The sequence below is a fragment of the Nestor notabilis genome, unplaced genomic scaffold (assembly GCF_000696875.1).
Source record: "Nestor notabilis isolate BGI_N333 unplaced genomic scaffold, ASM69687v1 scaffold11508, whole genome shotgun sequence".
Classification (NCBI taxonomy): domain Eukaryota; kingdom Metazoa; phylum Chordata; class Aves; order Psittaciformes; family Psittacidae; genus Nestor; species Nestor notabilis.
Window position 1 is genome coordinate 29,729 of NW_009940599.1, and position 18,393 is coordinate 48,121.

The 18,393-nt window shown below is 43.3% G+C and overlaps 1 protein-coding gene across 1 annotated transcript in view; it reads right to left on the minus strand.

Annotated features, from left to right (window-relative positions):
* Positions 1-18,393, minus strand: part of ABCA12 (ATP-binding cassette, sub-family A (ABC1), member 12) — a gene marked incomplete at its 5' end in the record, with an annotated part of 51,576 nt that overhangs the window by 14,175 nt on the left and 19,008 nt on the right. Inside the window, 15 exons of the mRNA XM_010020440.1 lie at positions 2,054-2,159; positions 3,054-3,141; positions 4,043-4,170; positions 5,716-5,809; positions 6,950-7,036; positions 8,263-8,515; positions 9,539-9,677; positions 10,800-11,024; positions 12,631-12,791; positions 13,169-13,365; positions 14,016-14,234; positions 15,784-15,961; positions 16,718-16,873; positions 17,570-17,704; positions 17,805-17,874. Of these exons, the coding sequence (XP_010018742.1) occupies positions 2,054-2,159; positions 3,054-3,141; positions 4,043-4,170; positions 5,716-5,809; positions 6,950-7,036; positions 8,263-8,515; positions 9,539-9,677; positions 10,800-11,024; positions 12,631-12,791; positions 13,169-13,365; positions 14,016-14,234; positions 15,784-15,961; positions 16,718-16,873; positions 17,570-17,704; positions 17,805-17,874 (2,236 nt within the window). The remainder of the gene's footprint in view (positions 1-2,053; positions 2,160-3,053; positions 3,142-4,042; positions 4,171-5,715; positions 5,810-6,949; positions 7,037-8,262; positions 8,516-9,538; positions 9,678-10,799; positions 11,025-12,630; positions 12,792-13,168; positions 13,366-14,015; positions 14,235-15,783; positions 15,962-16,717; positions 16,874-17,569; positions 17,705-17,804; positions 17,875-18,393) is intronic.

The following is an 18,393-nucleotide window of genomic DNA, read 5'->3' on the forward strand; positions in this document are numbered from 1 at the left end:
CTGAAAGAGAGAGAGAGAAAGACAAATACCGTCTGTCTAATCTGTTAATACTTCACTATAAAGCCATTTTCCTTTACTGAAGCTTAGGCTAGAAGTCAAAATTTCCATTTCAATGCTTTCTCTTCTTTGTTGGTTGGGATTGAGAGAAGAGAAAGCACGATATACATAAGTCAAAAGCTATTATGACTTGCTTAGTGACAGGGTTTTTCTCTTTTATTTTTTTAAATCTATGCAGTCTAAGTCAAACCTCTAAAGTGGGACTGGCACCTCTTTCAAACTGCTGAAATGACAATGCACGTTTATCTGGCCATTTCAATGGTTCTTAAACCATCATTTATTTGTCACAACAACAAATAGATTTAGCTACCAGGAACACGCCGTGCAGAACGTCTGTTCAATTGTATTTCAAACTGGATTTACTCTACCCCAGGGGAGCTATCCTCGTCCATTCTTTTTATTTCCCCCATTCTATGGTTTGGATCATTAGTGGGAAGTGGGGAATTATCTGTCTGATCATTTACTACTAAGCACTTCTTTCCAACAACACATAAGCAGCAGGACAGATGGAATAAAAACTGTTGCTACTCTTTCCCACTGAAAATTGTTATCTTGCTGGTATAAAACTTTCCCTGTGAAAACTTAGACTGTTCACACAAGCTTCTTGCCTTTCCTCTCACTACAGCATGTGTTGGGAATACAGAGACAGGACAAGAAGCTTCACTGCTTAATAATTCAGGTGCTCTGGGATGTTCCTGCAGCTGGAAGCGCCTGGCTCAGGTCTCCTCTCTCTGCACCTGGGCAGGGGCTGCAGCTTTGTGATATGCTCTTGCAGTGCACAGCGAAGAGCTCGAACCTTCTGACCCAGAGGGCATGCTGCAAACAAACAAGCCATGAGCCAGTGGACATTTTAGGATGGTGGTGGGGACAAAGCACTTGGTTTCACTTCTTGTGAGCTGAGCTTGTTGTGAGGGGAGTTTGAGTGCATTGGTATGTGGAGGTGGAAAGAGAGACATGCTGTTTTGACTTGTAATCAGCATTCTGCTGTTTCTTTAATTCATGGCATGACACTCAGCTTCAGACCAAGATGCCTTTCCCATTATAGTTCAGTTCAGACACACCAGTGAGGAACAGTCTTATGAGCAAAGAGACACTGTCACCTGTTTCACTGTCAGGCCCCTGAGGTGAGAGGAGCTAGGCATGACCAGGACATGGCTGGAAGGGCACCATTTGTCAAAGAAAATCAATTGCTACTCTTGTCAGATCCCATAAATCTCTGTATAAGATTTCTCAAAATGGCATCAACATAAATCTTTCTCTTCTCCTTGCACCCCCTCCATCTCTAGAGACAGCATACATACACTTGTATGACTTGTTTGTGTGCCCATGCTGCACTCTTAACGTAGGCTAAACTTAAGTGGTAAGATGGGGTGTCTGGTTTATCAGCAGCAATTCAGGTTGCTTCATTACATCACTGAGGAGACGATAAGGGAACTGATAACCCCAGACAGGCTACTGATGTTTCTGGAATCTGTGTATGGTGTGTGCCAGAGGAAAAATATAGCTGAAAATTATGTTTCTCACTTAATCTCAGTCTCTGTCATTCAAACACAAACATACACATGCCCACACAACCTGAGCTGCTCTCAGCAGAAGGGTGACATATTAAAATTCACTAACCTCAACCACCCCCAGAGATGACCTGAAGTAGCCTGTCTATGCATAATTAGTGGGCACCTCTCAAGAGACAGCTATTTCAGTACCATGATGAGAGGCAATAAATCAAATAGCAACCACTGGCATTTTCTGGATGAAGGAAGTGTTCTATGTAGGAGCTGGGGTCCTTCCCTGTCCAGCTCCCCTGAGTCTTTGGCAAAGACAAATGGGATATGTGATTTATTCTTTTTTTTTAATTCTGTTTTTAAAGGAATTGTCTAATTGGGAATAAAGAAATGGCCTCATAGAAGTCAAGGAAAGTGCTGTCATCAATTTCAACAGAACCATGATATTCCCCCCAAAGGGGAGAAATTATCTGCTCATGTAAAGGGACACTTACCATATCTGGAAGACTCATTTTTTGGCAAGTTAGCCCGAAGAATGAAGTTGTTCAAGCTGTTGAGATAGGCTGGAAGGCTGTGATAACCTTCGGGATTGTACCACACCTGCACACATTGAGAAATTAAAACAATTTGGAAGATAAATTGTTACTGATAACATTTTGGGTTGTTCTGCTTGCACTAATGAATCATTGCATGGTTGTTATATAAAGTCATAAGCTCTACATGTTGAAGTCCAATGATTAAACCACATCAACTACTGAATGAGTATGAAAGCACATTTCACTTTCAGCACAAGCAGTCCCATCAGCTTCATTTGCCTTCTGGGAGAGCAGAAAGAAGCACTAGCTGGATATTTGACATGAAATGTACAGAAACTTGGCTTCTGCTCAGATCTGATGAACACCAGCAGTGGGGACTTCCCCAAGAAGTCTAAGCAGTCAGATGTCCAACACCCCTTGAAAGCCAGGGGGAAAAGGTTGCCAGTCATCACCTCATTCAGCAACTCCTTCTGATAACTTGTCTTACCTACTCCACAGTAAACCCTGAGGACTGAGGGGAAAAATCAGAACACAGGACATGCATTTTGGGGGGATTTTCTGTCACCCACTTTGGGCACAACCAGGTTGGAGGTGTAAGTTACCTACCAAAGGACAGAGCTTAGGCTATTAAGGTTAGAAGCTTAAGCATAGCTGACAACATCCACCTTTGCATATCCCCAAGTCCTGCATCCTCAGTGATTTCATTCTCCCTAGCAGAGCAAGGACTGGGGCTTGCCCTGCTTCCAACACTATCAAGGTTTCCAGGTATTAAATCTGACATGTGATAAGCAAATAGCTATAGCTTTCAGATCTAAGATGAAATTATAAGACGGGAGGGGTGAAAACATCTGCTCATTCATTACATGAGCTCTATTTTCTGAAACATCCCTTATCATGACATCACTTCTTCTGGGTCTCACACATCCCAGCCCAGGATGAGCAGATGGAGGTTAGTTACCTTAGTCAGTGTTCTGTTGGGAGGCACTGGCCTGATATCAAACTGGAGATCTGCTGTCAAAGGCAGCCCAAAGCTCCAGCCACCATACCTGAGTGAAAACCAGAAGGAAATGCATTGCTACTCTCATTCAAAAGCTTTAATCCCTTGGTTGGGGCATTTTAGCATGCCACTATCACCACAGTTAATTCAAGCTTGACTGAAAAGAACTTATCCCAGTATGTGGTGTGTGGCCACACCACCACTGCTGCAACAGCCCTTTTTTTTTGAGGGGGAAAGGGTAAGAGAAACTCAGCAGCACTATCACAGAACTGTGCTGAAAGTCTCCATTTGAGAAACATTTTGGAGCTGTGTGGCCTCTTAACCCTACCTCGTTGGAATAAGATGACAGCTGCTTACCCAGAAGACAAGCAGATCAGTTTACATCAATGGCAGATGAACATATTCCTTGACAGCCTTAATGACAGGCTATTTTTGCCCCAAGACATGCTGTGCAGCTCTGTTGCAGAGTCCAGGCACACTAACAGCTCTAACAGCCCCATGGTGCAAGAAAACGTTCAGCCTCTAATTTCACTGGAACGGATGCACTTGTTTAAGTGAAGCACACACTGGGACTCTTCAGAGAATCAAACTGGGATAAAAGTCTCTCCCCAGGGTTTACTTCATGACAAGCTGCATCAGATTTTCCTCTTTTTAAGCATTTCTGAGTCAGACAAAGGTTTGTCTGCAGATTTGGCCATCAACATATCAGGTGATTGACACATTATCTCTAGGCTATCTCTATTATGATCGAGCAGAGCACTCGCATGAACCTTTTTATCTTTAACTCCAAAATTGCAGGACATTTTACCTCCTCTCACCAAATTGACAGAGACCATTCATCAGAGAGGCCCTTCTAAACCCCTACTGCACTGTCACCTCTTCAAGCACAGTGGATGTGATACATATGAGAGGCTGCTCCCAGTGCAATTCAGAGAAAATCTGTGCTGTACCGTTTCTGCAGGAAGTCTTTGGTGGTTGCCAGAATGTAGGTCTCCACATTGTGCCCTGTAAGGTTATAAAGTGTCCGTGTGGAGAAGGTCCTTCTGTGAGGGGGAGTGTAGTTCGTCTGTGGGCACGTCTGAGTGGAGACAGATGAAAAAAACCATTAATGTCTGTGTTTTAACTGAAAACTAGCATACCAGGACCAGATTGAGAGCAGGCAATGGCAACATTCTAGTCATGGGACTGATTCTTACAGAGGCTGATGATTCACAAATCAGGGTGTAAAGACACACATCTTACACCCCTGCACGCTGTCCTGAACGTATTTATTGGAGTGCTTAAAAACAACCTTTCCTTAAATCTACACTTCAGTTCTACTGACATCAGAGAGACCTTGAGATGTGCTTCATGCTATGCAGGAAGATTTTTGCTGAATTAAGGCTGATCCTACTTAGCAGAGCGTCAGAGTGACTGCACAGACAACTGCGGAGGGCAAAACAACTCACAGAGCAGAAAACTCTGTGGTGGCCTCAAACTCTCTTGCATTTCACAGCAGTTGCATTGTACATTTTTGCTTTACTGTCAGTCATGGGGAATATTTTCCCAAGCTTCAGAGAAGCTTTGATTAGCCCTGAATATATAATTTAACAAGCTGAGGGTCAAAGTCACATTGACTGTTTCCTAAGGTTGAAGTGTCCTACCAGACAGCATGCTGGCTGCTTCTTTCAGCTCATCCATAACAAAACCTCTGGCCTCCCCCATTGTGTTTCTGTTCACCACTTTGCATCAGAATACACAAAATAGCTTCCTTCATGCTGAGGGACACCTGCACAGGCACAGCCTGCTAGAGGTGAGAATCAGCTCTGAACGTTATCCTGAATTCCCAGACTAATGGTGCCAATACTTTTAATGATGTGAATGTAAGTTTATGTCCTGAAAAGCACACAAAATAGGTGCATTTTAAGGAATGACTAGGAACATTCAAGTAAGTACATGCTTCATTTTACAAATGGCATCACGCTGCGCCATGAGTCTGATTTCCTACTGGAAAAAAGGCTGAAAAGAGGTGTTGAGCACTGGAGGGAGGAGAGATCAGCTTCAGACTGAACTGCAAAAATGTAACATCCTTGGGGCAGAATCTGCCTTTTTCCCATGTGCATGTGAAGATACTAAGCCCAGCAGTGCTCATATCTGGTTCTGTATGTACCACCATAATGCCAATATTAATCATCACTATTTATAATAAGGAGCAGAGTAAAAGCTGATGGATCTAGACTTTGCATAAAGGTAAGTTCTGAAGAGCAAACAGCAGTAATAGCTGTGCTTTCATAAAATGACAGTGCTTGTATAAGGTGAAATTTTCCTCTTGAATACATGTTCACCTCAGCTAAATGGGACAATCATGCAACATTCAAAAGCACTGTTAAACCTTTACCACCATGAGGAGCAAGGCAGCTATATTAGCATGCGAATCTTTTGAGGATGCTGTTTCCTTTCCTGTCCCCAAACTGGTGCACACAGTAGTTACGCAATGTACAAAATCAACAGGCCAAAAAGAGACAGGGGGAATACACCGAGTTCCTCTTAGCATCATGCCTGCCCACGAAACTACTTCCAGCTTATAAAGGCCTCCCAAGTATCCCCCCCCAAACCTCCTGAGTTTTGGTTTTATTGAAATTACCTGGATGCCATCTGTGCAGTTGCAGGCAGAATACTCAGTTCTCTGGTCTCCACTGCTAATCCACGGGCCAAGCATGTCCTCCTTTAAACACTGCCTGAAAATGAACACATTTCCCTCTTTGGTTCTCTATGCTCAGGTGTGCAAATGATGCTAATTGCTGTCATGTTTGATGACAGCAAGGATGACAGTGAGTAGCTTTAGCAGAGAAGCAGAGCTTCTTGTCAGCTCTGAGTGCTTCAGGGAATACCCATCCTCCCGCTGCCTTCAGTGCCCCTCAGCAGAGACCCCTCACTACTGCTCTCTGTGCCTGGATTTGTTCAGCTGATTAGGAGGAATCCAGACACCACTTCATTCCCACAGTAGACAGTGTCAGGAGTTAGCATATAGAGGCCAAAATCATCTTAGAGTGCAGAAATATGGGCTATTACCATTGCAACAACTGGGAGTCCTGCAATGGACTGTATTGACTAGGCAGTCACTGTAAACACTCAGTGTAAATATTTGCCTGCAGATACACAGCACACATGAGCATTCAAGTCTGCCCAGGATTTGGATTTTACTACCAATTCCTTGAAAATTTACCTGCAGGCAAAACAGCCCCTGTGGCACAGCTCTTAGATGCAGGTAACAAAGCTACACAGAGAACTACCTGGGTGTGCTCAGTGTTATAACTGGGATTACTGGGGAGGTAAGGACTACTTCCCAAGTGTAAGAATAGCTTGCTCTTGTTCCGGCATCCTGCCACCACCAAAGCTGTTTCCTTACCACTCATAGTAATAAATAAGTTCACTTATGGTGCTGTACACTTCTTGAGGGAAGCGGAGAACATCAGTGTCAAGGTGCTGGGACTGTGCTGGAACTCCCAGTCTCAGACTTAAAGCAAAGTATAGTTTCCTAGTTCTGTGCTGCCAGATGCAAGCCTTTGCTCCAAGCTGCATGGGAGACATGCAGGCTCTCAGCAAGGCTGAGGTCTGCTTCACACCAATCATGACTACACAGCTTCCAGCTCAGAACTGACTTGCATCCCTGCCAGCTCAAGTCTGTAAGCAGCACAAGCTTGCTCCTCTCTGCGAAAGACCAGTTAGGCATCTCCTAATGAGCTGGAAGAGTCTGCGAGTCAATGTGAAGAGAGGCAGGAGATAGTTTTTTCTTTTCTCTGCATATGGCTAATAGTGTTATGTCAATTCTTTTGCAGATTCAGAACTCGGATGCAAGAAACCCAAGAACTACTTACGAATTGCTTTCATTCATGCATGTGTTATCTGTCCCAGGGAAAGCAAGCATCGAAGCAACTAAAGCATCTGTGGTTTCATTAAAATTCCTAAGATTTAACAAAGATAAAAGAAAACAGGAAAATGTTCAAGATACATCCACTACCACTGAGCAGAGAAAAACTGTCTGAATGAAACAGGATTTAAGATGTTAAATAAATAATTACTTGTGGTGACAGCCCTGCAAATCACTTAAGTACATGCAGTACATGAGGACTGTCACACAGGTTTAAAAAGACTGCTCACTGCTTACAGCTGCACAGCTACTCCAACGATTTGCTGCCTCTAGATTTAAGCAAAATACTGATGAACTTTTGGACAATCAAAATTCTGTTTCCTGGGGAAACAATTGCATCTACTGCAATTTTCAGTCACTACCTCCAGTCTTGTCTCAATCAGCTCTTTCATCTTTGATGTCTATTTAGGTTTTGGTCATTCAAGAAGATGCTTTGTGCTTTTGACCCAGCTCTCTAGCTATCATCCATCAGCAGAAACAGAGCACATGAGGAACAGAGGACTCAGACATGAAGTTCTGGCTCATTCCCCCAGCTAGAAGGACTGGAGTGGAACAGCATGAGCAGTTTGGGGAAAGAACACCTAAGAGCAGACATGATTGCTTTAGAGCTACATTTTCTGTTTCTGACTTAAAGCTGAGAAAGACAGCAGTTCACATCATGAAATCAGAATGAAACAAATTATAACCATTTTGGATATAACATTTTTAAGCACAATGAAATAATTCAGTGGTGGCATCTTAATAGCACTGAAAAAGTGCATGTCCTTCAAATTGACTACGTGCCTTGGACTAGTGGGGTCTGGGCAGGAAAGCATGTCCTGTACCCACAGAGAGGAGAGGAATGCAGACAGTTCACAAGATGGATAGAATTTCATCCCAGAGTTGTAATGTGGAAGACAACTGATGTGGGGACCTCCATTTCACACTGAGGGTATATATTAAGAAATCCCCATGGGACAGTATGGCTGTAACAAGGACAGAAGACTCTAATGGGAAACACAAAGAAAATTCCTCACATATTTCACAGTTAATTCCAAATGAGAGGTTGTTTTTCTAAAGCTTTCTGATTGCTGGCCTGAGCCCAGCCAGCTCCTGCAGAGATCCCTTAGGAACAGGATTTCTGCATGTGCCTACGTAACGTAACTACACAGATCACACAGCTACATGTCATCTGGGTAACAGTTTTCTACTGAGTGTACTTATAAATAATCCTGATGGTGAAACTGGCTTTTTACAAGGATCACAAACACCACCACTCACCCAAAGAAGTCTGCCTGGTCAGATGTGCCATACAGCGACGGGGAAAGCATCAGTTCAGGATATTCAGTCTCCTTAGTTCTCAGTGTCCCAAGCCCCATCGCAGCCATCACGAAGAGGACTGGGAGGATGACCTGAGCAATGAAGCCTCTGACATCCCTCCGGGTGTGGTGGAATCTCTTAATGAACAATGCTGATGTCTTCTTAAGCAGCAGTGGCAAACCCTGCAGGGTTTTGGATCTAATCAAGAGCTGATCTGGGTACAAAAGAAGAATGCATTTTGTTGTATTTGCAAACTGAAAATCATCATGATTTAGAAAGCAGGTCCTTAGACAAATCAATAAGAGTATTAATCATAAAATAAGAAAACAAGGCACATAAACCAGTTGATCTTTTGCATGGAAGGGTTGTGGTATACTAAAAGCAGAGCCTAATCCTGTGCAACCTATTCTCCTTAATGAAATTTTAACCTACGCAATACAACACAAAGCAAATCCTTTTCAGTGCTCTAATTAGGGGTGACGCAAAACACTTCTCTACACATGAGAGTTACTGCTTACATACAGGAACATATACAGGGCAGGCCAGCTTTGAGAAGTGAGTACAAAAATACCTCTGCATTGTCCCTTGGATGCCTTCCTAATGGTGTATTTGTATGTACAAAACCTGTTCCTGCTCTGAGAAAGCATTTCAAGCAGATACTTGCTTATTTCTGGGCTGTGCCACCTTCTGCAGCTTGACATACTGGTGTAGCTTGATTCTCTTCTAAACATAAATTTATCTCACTGCCTAGCCCTTTGAGCTGTTTTACCACACTGCAATGGCTGGGACACAGCAAAAAGCAGCAAGAAGGACCCAGCTCAGAGCTGTGCTGCTTTTGCAACAGGCTGAGGGGTTTACACAGAGTTTCTCTCCAACTCTACTAAATTATGTAGAAATAATCCTCCACATCAATTACAGCAACTACTTTCAGAGGTATACATTTGCTCTTTCACCCACATACTGTATTTGATTAGATTAAAACCTGGCTCAATTTAAAGGAAGGCGGATACAAACAAAACCCCTCTGTAATTTCTTCTGTAATTCAGACTATTCTGGACGAGTGGATCTAACCAACTGTTGAGTGCTGTACTTCCAATGATTTATTTGCTTTGTGATTCCTCGGTTGGGGGAAATGTGTTTTTCAACAAAGAAAGAATATGGGGAGCTCAAATCAGTCCATCTGTCATTGTTTGTATCTTCAACCAATCTGGAATAAAACCTGGACATCATTTAGTACCATCTCTTTCTGTGAAGGTATCCGTGCTCATAGACATCTCATCACTGCCAATCTGACCACTGGCTCCAGGCAGCTGTTGGGGTAGAGCAGCATCTTCTTTCTGGTCTTTCACTAGGTCTTTTGTGAGATTGAGAAACACCTATGGAGCAAGAAAATATGAAGGAAAATTGGTCCAAATGACTCGATTTACCAAAATAATAATCAGAATCCACTCTTCCACTTTGTAGCTATAGTTGGTGCAGCAATTGTGAATTACACTCCTCTGTTCCCTTTGTGCTCTGTGAGGGAAATTCACTTTTTTCCGGTATAAAATTGTTGTGCAGCTCCTCGTCACCTCCTGCTGCAGCAGTGGAAACAAAACTTAGCAGCTGTCCTGAACTTACCTTGTCCTAGTAACACCTACTACATGACTACTCAGCAGGTGTAAACAAAGCTGCAATTCAGCTCCGGGCCTACATAACTCTGCTCTCTCCCCACTCACACAGTGAGCAGCACACAGACTGCTCTCCCTGCATGGCACCAGTGAGGAAACAAGGAGGGCTGTTTCCTGGGGTATTTGCCCTCTAGCCTCTGACAGTCCCAGCTGCCTACATGCTGGGAATGTGCACAGTTGTGGCACCCAAGCTGCACATGCTGTACAACTCATTATTTCTGCCTTCAGAAAACACCTTACAAGCAAGCAAGAATTTCTGAGCAGAAAGGTAACAATGTCCCTCCCTCCTTTCTGCAAGACAAAGGTTGTCACTGCTCATCATTTACTTTTTGTTTCTGATGCAACTAAACGTTTGTGTTTATTTGACCAGAGATTTCCCATGAGCAGAAAGGTGCCTGTGGTACTCCAGGTGACTCATTTGTCCAATACAGCATCCATGCTGAATTTCATCATTTAGATGAACTCCCTCCCTGCTGATTGCATCTGTAGGCAAATCCAGCTTCACAGAGACAAACAGAATAGTTCAAAGAGAAACACATCACTGCCCTCTCTCCTTAGTTTAACTCCAGTATCTCATTTTCTAGGTGAAATGCCAAAAAAACTGTTAGCAAGGTGAGACTGTGGTACACTTTGTGCATTATTATACCTACAGATTTATGAGTACGTCTACACACTCACATGTAACAGTGAACAATCAAACCACTTCTCCTGCTGGCAACACTCTCATCCAAAACATGCCACCATCTAGCCCAGAAAGCAGAGCTACACAACGCTGTAAAGTTAATCTCCATAACATTTCATTAAATCAAGTGGATCCTGAGCTCATACCTCTTCCACAGTTGTGTTTGAAATCCCATAGCAACCAAGGTGGAGATCACTCAGGCTGGTATCGAGGGCTCTGAGAAGTGCCTGGTAGGCCCCTGACACCGTGGACTTGAAGGGGGGAAGCACATACACGAGCTCTCCACCAATATCTTCCTTGAGATAAGCCTCCGGGAGGTGTGACTGGATCAAGGAGGTCACTGCTGTGGTGTCACACTCCTCTACCATGTTCTGAAAAAGGAGGAAAATACTCTGTGTTCACTGAGAGGGCTGTGAGGTCAAACTTCCTACTGCAGGATTTAGCCCAAATGCTGTCCCAGAGCACAGTCCATAGGTGGTCTCAGTCCAGGCATGCAACATTTCAAGGTAAATATCAAAAGGAAATGAAAGTGGGTTTCTGGCCCTTGAAGAGGGAGGTGTGGCTCTGTGCCTGCCTTGGTGCAGCCAAGACCTTGCTGGGCTCCCTCTGTCTACAGGGATACTGGGACTGGGTTGAATCAACCACTTTGCACTAGCCGGCGCATTTGTAGTACAGCAGAGAAGAAGCTGACACCTGAACTTGGCTGCCAGCACAAATACTGTCTTTTTCGCATGAAAAATGGGGCTTTGCATACGGATCTTTTTTCATTTTCTCTATCTATACTGCCAGCGATTTGGAAGAGTGGCTGATCTCCTACGGTATCTGCACACTGTTCTGTGTGCTGGGACTACCAACAGCACTGTAATAAATGCTATATCAAGAGCAGATTTTCCCCTCCTTGCAAGCAGAACATTTTTCCTCAGGCCAGATGCTATCGATGGGCTCTTCCCATCTGGTTTATTTCTCTGAACTTCAGAATTCACACTCTGCACCCAGCCTCGCCTTCAACCCTCAGGAACTTCTTTTTCAACAAAGCAGAGCACATTCCTGTTTTCCAAGGGCCACAGGGGCTGGTCCAGTGGTCCTGCTGGAGAGCCTCCCTCTGCTTTGAGGGAAGTGGGAGGACACATGTTCTGTTAGCATCTCTCAGAGAAGCAGCACGCTCACATCCAGATCCTCAACAGTTCTTTGGTACCCTACTGTCCTTGGATCTGTCACTCAGCTCCTGTCAATATGTGCCTGCATCCCTGAACAAGCCTTGATGGCCCCCCTCAGAGACAAAGCTGCTGAGAGCCCTATCTCAGCTCCATGCAGGCTTGCAAAGAGAAGAGTCTCTGCCTGTACTCCCAGCAGTGCCTGCTGCAGTGACCATGCTCATGGGACATGAAAGGGAGCTAAGGCTCAGTGGGGAATGGAGGATAAAGAGGACTGCATTGTGCACCTAGGATACAGGAGGCTCAAGTTCAGACCTCTGCCTTGTCTATCAGAATTGCAAGGCTTTGTATAGAGGGGCTGAACATTGCTGTGTTTTGGGGAACTCTCCATATAGGCTGTCTTTCTGAAGGAAATGTATTTATGAAGAAAGTGTGTAAATTCCAGCATGGGACAGGCAGAGCGAGCTGGAGCAGAGTGCACTGTAACCCAGGTATCTCAGGGGTTGAAGCATAGGGAAAATGATCTTACTGGCAAGGCCAAGGAAATAGCACAGCATATTTTTGAACCTGTGTGGCCAAAACCAAGGGCTTCAGACATTCCACTTTTACCCAGGCACAAAGCAATCATATAAAGAAGTTATTCCACAGAACAGAAAGTATACTGAAACAACCATTCCACTGCAGACATCTAAGACTGAGATGAACCTTCTGCAGCATGTTTCATTTCTGTGGGACACTGTGACATGCCTCCTTCCTTCCTGTTATACAACTGATTGTTTCCCACCCAAGACACTAAAAATTTAGGACCAGCTCAGACATGAACCTTCTTTTTTGTGAGTGTCAGGTGGTATCCATCACCAAACATTTCCTTGAGGTAGAATGGGGAACCACAGCATCTGAGCCCTCCATGCTCTAGGAAGGCGATTCGGTCACTCAGAACTTCTGCTTCATCCAAGTGATGTGTTGAGAGAATGATGGTTCTGCCTGTAAAACACAAAGTTGATGTCAGCCACCACAAACACATGTGGTGGCTGATTGAGCCACATCAGACTGATTGAGCAGTATTAGGTGAAAATTGACTGGGTTTTTTTGTAATTAGTAGTGAAATTGAATGAAAGGCAACATTAGAGAGAAGCTGGAAGTTATTGTACATTGTATGTTTTAGCAAAGTTACTTTCCACATGACATTCTGAATTTACAGAAACCAAGCAGGATGTACTCAAAGTCTACAAAATCACAGTCTCCCAGAATTTGTTCTCTGTGGTCTCCAAAGCCCACAGTTCAAAGCCACTTGTATCATATATGCAAAAGTGACATGAATCACCTTTGCCCCTGGGCAGCATCTTGTCTCATGATGGTACCTTTTTTATTCTTGGAGATAATTTCCCAAATACTTCTCCGAGAGCATGGATCCACTCCCGTGGTCGGTTCATCTAGTATCACCACTCTTGATCCACCCAGGAGAGCAATAGCTATAGACAACTTCCTCTTCATCCCCCCAGACAAGGAGCCAGCTAGCTTGTGACGATGGCTGTACAGTCCAGTCTCCTTCAAAGTCCTTCGAAACAAATTAAAAACAACCCCCAAAGGTTGTCCTTCAGGCATCTTTGAAAAGTAGGGAATGTGAAAATACCCGAACCCCCCCCAATAACTGCAAATGAAAAACTGCTCAAGTATGGAGTGCTCTCCTGCATGGTCACAGTGCAGGGAGATGATTCACCCTGTAAGCTCAGTCACTGCGACTTTAATCTAAAACATTTTTTTAGGATGCTTTCAAAGTTTCCATCTGACAAGTCAAGGTTAAAGGCTCAACCTCATCATCTGAGAACACCAAGATCCAAACTCCCTGTGAGGTTCTGGCTGCTTCACTTCTTCACAAAACCAATAAAATTGACATCATCTTTCTGACTGGTTGATTAAACCTCTTTCTGGGGAAAATTGTAAAGCAGCAAGGACTAGACCCTTCGGCCTATAAATTCATCTCCAAAGAATAGCCACAGAAGTTTGTAAACCCTCTGGAGAAGAGATGTTGTTTTCTTACAGCCACAGATATCTATATATTCCTCTAGGCAGACCAAGGCATCATATGAACTCTATGCTGGATCTGCAACACTTCTCCAACATTCATTTGAGCTTTGCGGTGGTGATGGCACTACCACACAGTAATCCTGACAGCACTCCCTCCCTTCTCCAACCCTATTTTTATACCTCTTCACTTCTTGGTAGAGCTCCTGTTTACTCCAGTGAGGCACTTTGATGTACCCGTAGAGCAGCAGGTGTTCCTTTGTGGTGAGGTAGTTAAACAGCACGTTGTGCTGCATACACACCCCCATATTCTTCCTGATAACTTCCTGGTCAGTCCTAATGTCTTTGCCATACACAAAGATAGTACCTGATGATGTAGGGAACAACCCAGTCAAAATAGATCTGAAAGGGAAAAAATAAATGGAAAAGAAAGTCAGAAAAAGGAGAAAGCCATATTTATGTTTTTCACTTGGTCCTGTATCTATCATCACTTTCAATGTTTCCTTACATTACCATCACAATTCCAGCCCGGGAGCACTGACCACTGCTTCTTCTGCTGTCTGACCATGCTTTGGCAGAGCAATGGCCAACTAATATCAAAGGACACCCTCGTATCCCTCATGGGAACTCAGGAGCATGTACCAAGCTCACACACTGAACTCTGGCTACTTTTCATATGTACTTTTATCTTCTTCAGCTTTCCTCTCCCTAAGTCAGACCATTGCATATCCCACACATCAATACTCATGAATGCCCTTGACTTCCAATTTACTCACTGGACATTCATATAATGTAGATAATCTCCATTCTTTGAGGTTTGCCTGCTGTATCCAGACAACCTCATATTGCTAACCACAACAGAGAATGAAAATCACATCTTCATCTTACTAACCACATCAGAGCATGGATGTGTGTGAGTAACATTTCACTGCCATTATTAACAAGAAATGGGAGAGTACTTCCAGACAAGCCATCTCACAGTGGGCAACACTTTCATCTAGTTAAAGCAAATTACCTAGTGATACCCAATAGATCTGAGTCAAATAGACCCTCTGCTCAGAATAACTACTTGCATATTATAGGTCATTTTTGGTGCTGTCCTGCAGGGACTAAAGGGAGAAGATATGTCTCAGACTGCCCTTCATCTTCCCAGAGTTTCTTTCTCTCCTGAGACTTTTAACCATCATTAAAAAGGGAAGAAGTAACTTGTGACCTTACTCATGATTTGAAGCCTGCACTAAGTTTCAAGAAGCTATTTTACTTTTCTGCATATCACCTTTGCCTACACTTTGCAAACAGGATACGAGATGAATTGATAACAAGCTGAGATGAAGCGCACATCTGTCTTACTGGGTTTGGCTCTTCTGAGGCTTCTATTTATCAGCTTAATGTTGCTTTCAGGGTGATGCACATAAATATCACTGGAGAAACCAAGTTCTACACGTCTGTTTTAGTGCTATTATCTAGGAACACAAATAATAATTTATAAATGGCAAGGCTGGAAGGGCTGAAAGGCCAACATATTAACTCATGGAACTGCCATTCCAGCCCAGCCAGTGCATGAGTTTGTACAGCTTGAATATACCTTTATTAAGCTTTCTTGTTAATATCGCTTCTGCTTTGGTGTGTTCACAAGCTACCCACAACTTCCAGAACAGCCTAATCCCAGGCATCAAAGTGCAATGGAACAAAACGCTAGAACAGTTGCTGTGCTGAACATTACAGGTTCCTAACAGACTAAAAAGCATATTCCTAAGCAGAAAAGAACCTTTAATTCTAATAGATGAAGGGACTGCTGAGGTCATCCATGAGCAAGATAAAGCTACAGAGAGATTTGGCCTAATAAAGTCTCTTATTCAGTCTCCCAACACTGCTCAGCCCCCCTTGCTCTCTTGTTCACCTAATCATGCCCCACAGAATAAAAAAATCCCCAGCTTTAAAGGATACTCACATGGTTGTAGTTTTCCCAGCTCCATTGTGTCCCAGCAGGGAAGTGATATTCCCTTCATAGAAATTGAGGCTGAGATTATCCACTGCAGCTTTGGATCCATAAACCTTCGTTATGCCACAGAGGGAGACTCCCAAAGCGAGATCAGTGGGCTCTGGTTCCACGTGAGGAGGGGGTGCACCTTTGACACACCAAAGGGAATGGTCAGAGGACAGTTTCTGTACTGCAGCAGGTATTTGTGCTACTTTTTTCACCTCAGAGATAAGCAGGGTGTTTAAAACCAAAATACAGCAAAAGTAGGTGCCTTTCAGCTAGGAATGTAGAGAACATTTCACAGGATCTGTATCATTTTGAGCTCCCTAGGATTTCTCCTTTCTACTTCTGCAGCTTCTAATAACTCCTGACAATAAGCATTAATCATTTTGAAAAGGTCTCGTGTTTAGATGTTTCACAGCACCTAACTAAATTCATACTAAGCAAGCACAGAAAATTAGAGGACATACAGCAAAACTACTGAGTTCTTTTCAGTTAGATAGAATCAGGAAGCTTTATGTGCAATCTCAAAATATTTTACAGGCTAAATATTTAAAGACATGAACAAAGAAGCACACATCCCTTTTGTCAAGTGGAAACCTCTGTTTGCTTGCACAAACAAAAGTGTATGCCTGAGATATATGCATCTAAGGTAACTGCCCAACTACAACAAACACAAATATACCTGTGAAAATCAGTATGGATTTCCAAAACAAATAGGAAGAACAAATAAAAATTAAAAGCCAAACCTGCATTCATGTGAGGAACAGCTTCCAATTTTTCCTGTGCTACCAAATAATGATCAATAGAGAAATGTGTTTTCTGAGTATGGTGACCTTTTACAAATTTGGCTTCATTTACCTAAAATATATGTTAGTATCACTAACATTATGCATTCACATACATATCTTATTGTTGAGGGTGGCTTCTTTCCTTAACATCAGCTTGGTTAAGAGAAGGCCTCTTTGTTTCTCATTCCAGAAGGGGAGGTAACCGTTGTATTCAATCCAGTAAGATGGAAGCAATGGGAAATACCAGGGAGCAGCCATGCCATATCTACCTGCAAGAAGAGGAATCTCATTCAGGTATCTGTTTCCCAGGAAGTATTACTCTCAAGGTACACTCAAAATAGCAAAAAGAAACTCCTCAGACATCTCTCTCCTCTTGACCTGCTCATATACTACTGATACGTGGCAGAGAACGTGTCTGATTGACACAATAGGAAACATTCACTAATTTGCTATTCTGAGTAACTTCATAGCTGGAGGGCAGGAGTACTTTACATTTTCCACTGGGTAGATTTCTGTATGCCAGTAGACTGCTTCATTAGGTGGGGAAGAAAAGCAGAAGACAAATGTACTGGCTCTTGCCCTAGGCAGGAATTACTTTTTGAAATCAAATGATATAAGCTACACAACACAAAATCACTCAACTGACAAATGCAGGCTAACATGCTCTGTTCTCATTTTCACCCACCAGACTGCAAACACATCCTCCCATGTCCTTGGCTTCAGATTCTTCAGGAGATCCACCTACCCACGTGATAAGCAGAGGAGCCCTAATTCTCCCTTGCTCTGTCTCAGTTTCATTAATACTGTCAGACATCCACGAAGTCATGCTCCCTTTGATCTAGAAACAGATGTATCCTGTGTATGCAGACTGTCATGCTGCCGGAACCATGGAATCAGCCAGTGTTGTACTCCTTGTTTTCCAAAAGAGATGGCACAGCACCAGCCTCAATGTTTTGTACCCTTACCTGGGAAAACATTCCTTATATACCACCCCAGGATGAAGTAAATGAAAGAGTCTATCAGAATGAGCCAGCACATCCAGCCAAAGGAAGTGTTGTCTCCAATCATTGGGGACTTATACATGTTGTCCCACTGCAGCCCTGCAGAAAGGAATTTAGAAATACAAACAGGCTCCATATTACTTAATGAAATGTCACAACTGTGAAAGTCAAAGCCTAGTTTTGTCTACAATAAACATACCTATGCCCTGTGCCTCATATCGAGCGATATATTGACTTGCGTAACTGAATGCGGTTGGAGACAACAGACTCTGTGGAATAAACAAAATTGAAAACAAAGAACTGATGAATCAATCTCAAAGAGAAATCAAGTCAGTCAACAATCAGGAACCTCATTAGCTTGGTTCAGTAGCCAGAAAAATGGGCATTCCCACCCCATCCAGTAGTCACAAAGAGCACTGGGCCAGCCTCAATACTGATGGGCAGTACTTCTGGTGCTGGGCTGTAATGTCTCCTTAGAGCCTGCCTTTCTTTTGCTTCACACCTAGGACCCAACTTGCTTCCTCACACAGGCCTTTATTTTAGGCTTTTGAAAGCCTAAAAGCAGAGCAGTGCTTGAGAATTACCTGCCACATAGTTAATAGTTTTACCACTAGCACTAATAGTTGTTCTTTCCTGACTCAGGTGACTCAAAACAAGCCTGGCTTCTGGAACCTAATGCCTACCTATTTCTACCCGTGATAAGAAACAACACTTTACATCTGTTTCCATAGCTAGGAATTTGACATACATGAAACTAAAGGATGAGCAGAGCCAGCAATGAGCAGAGC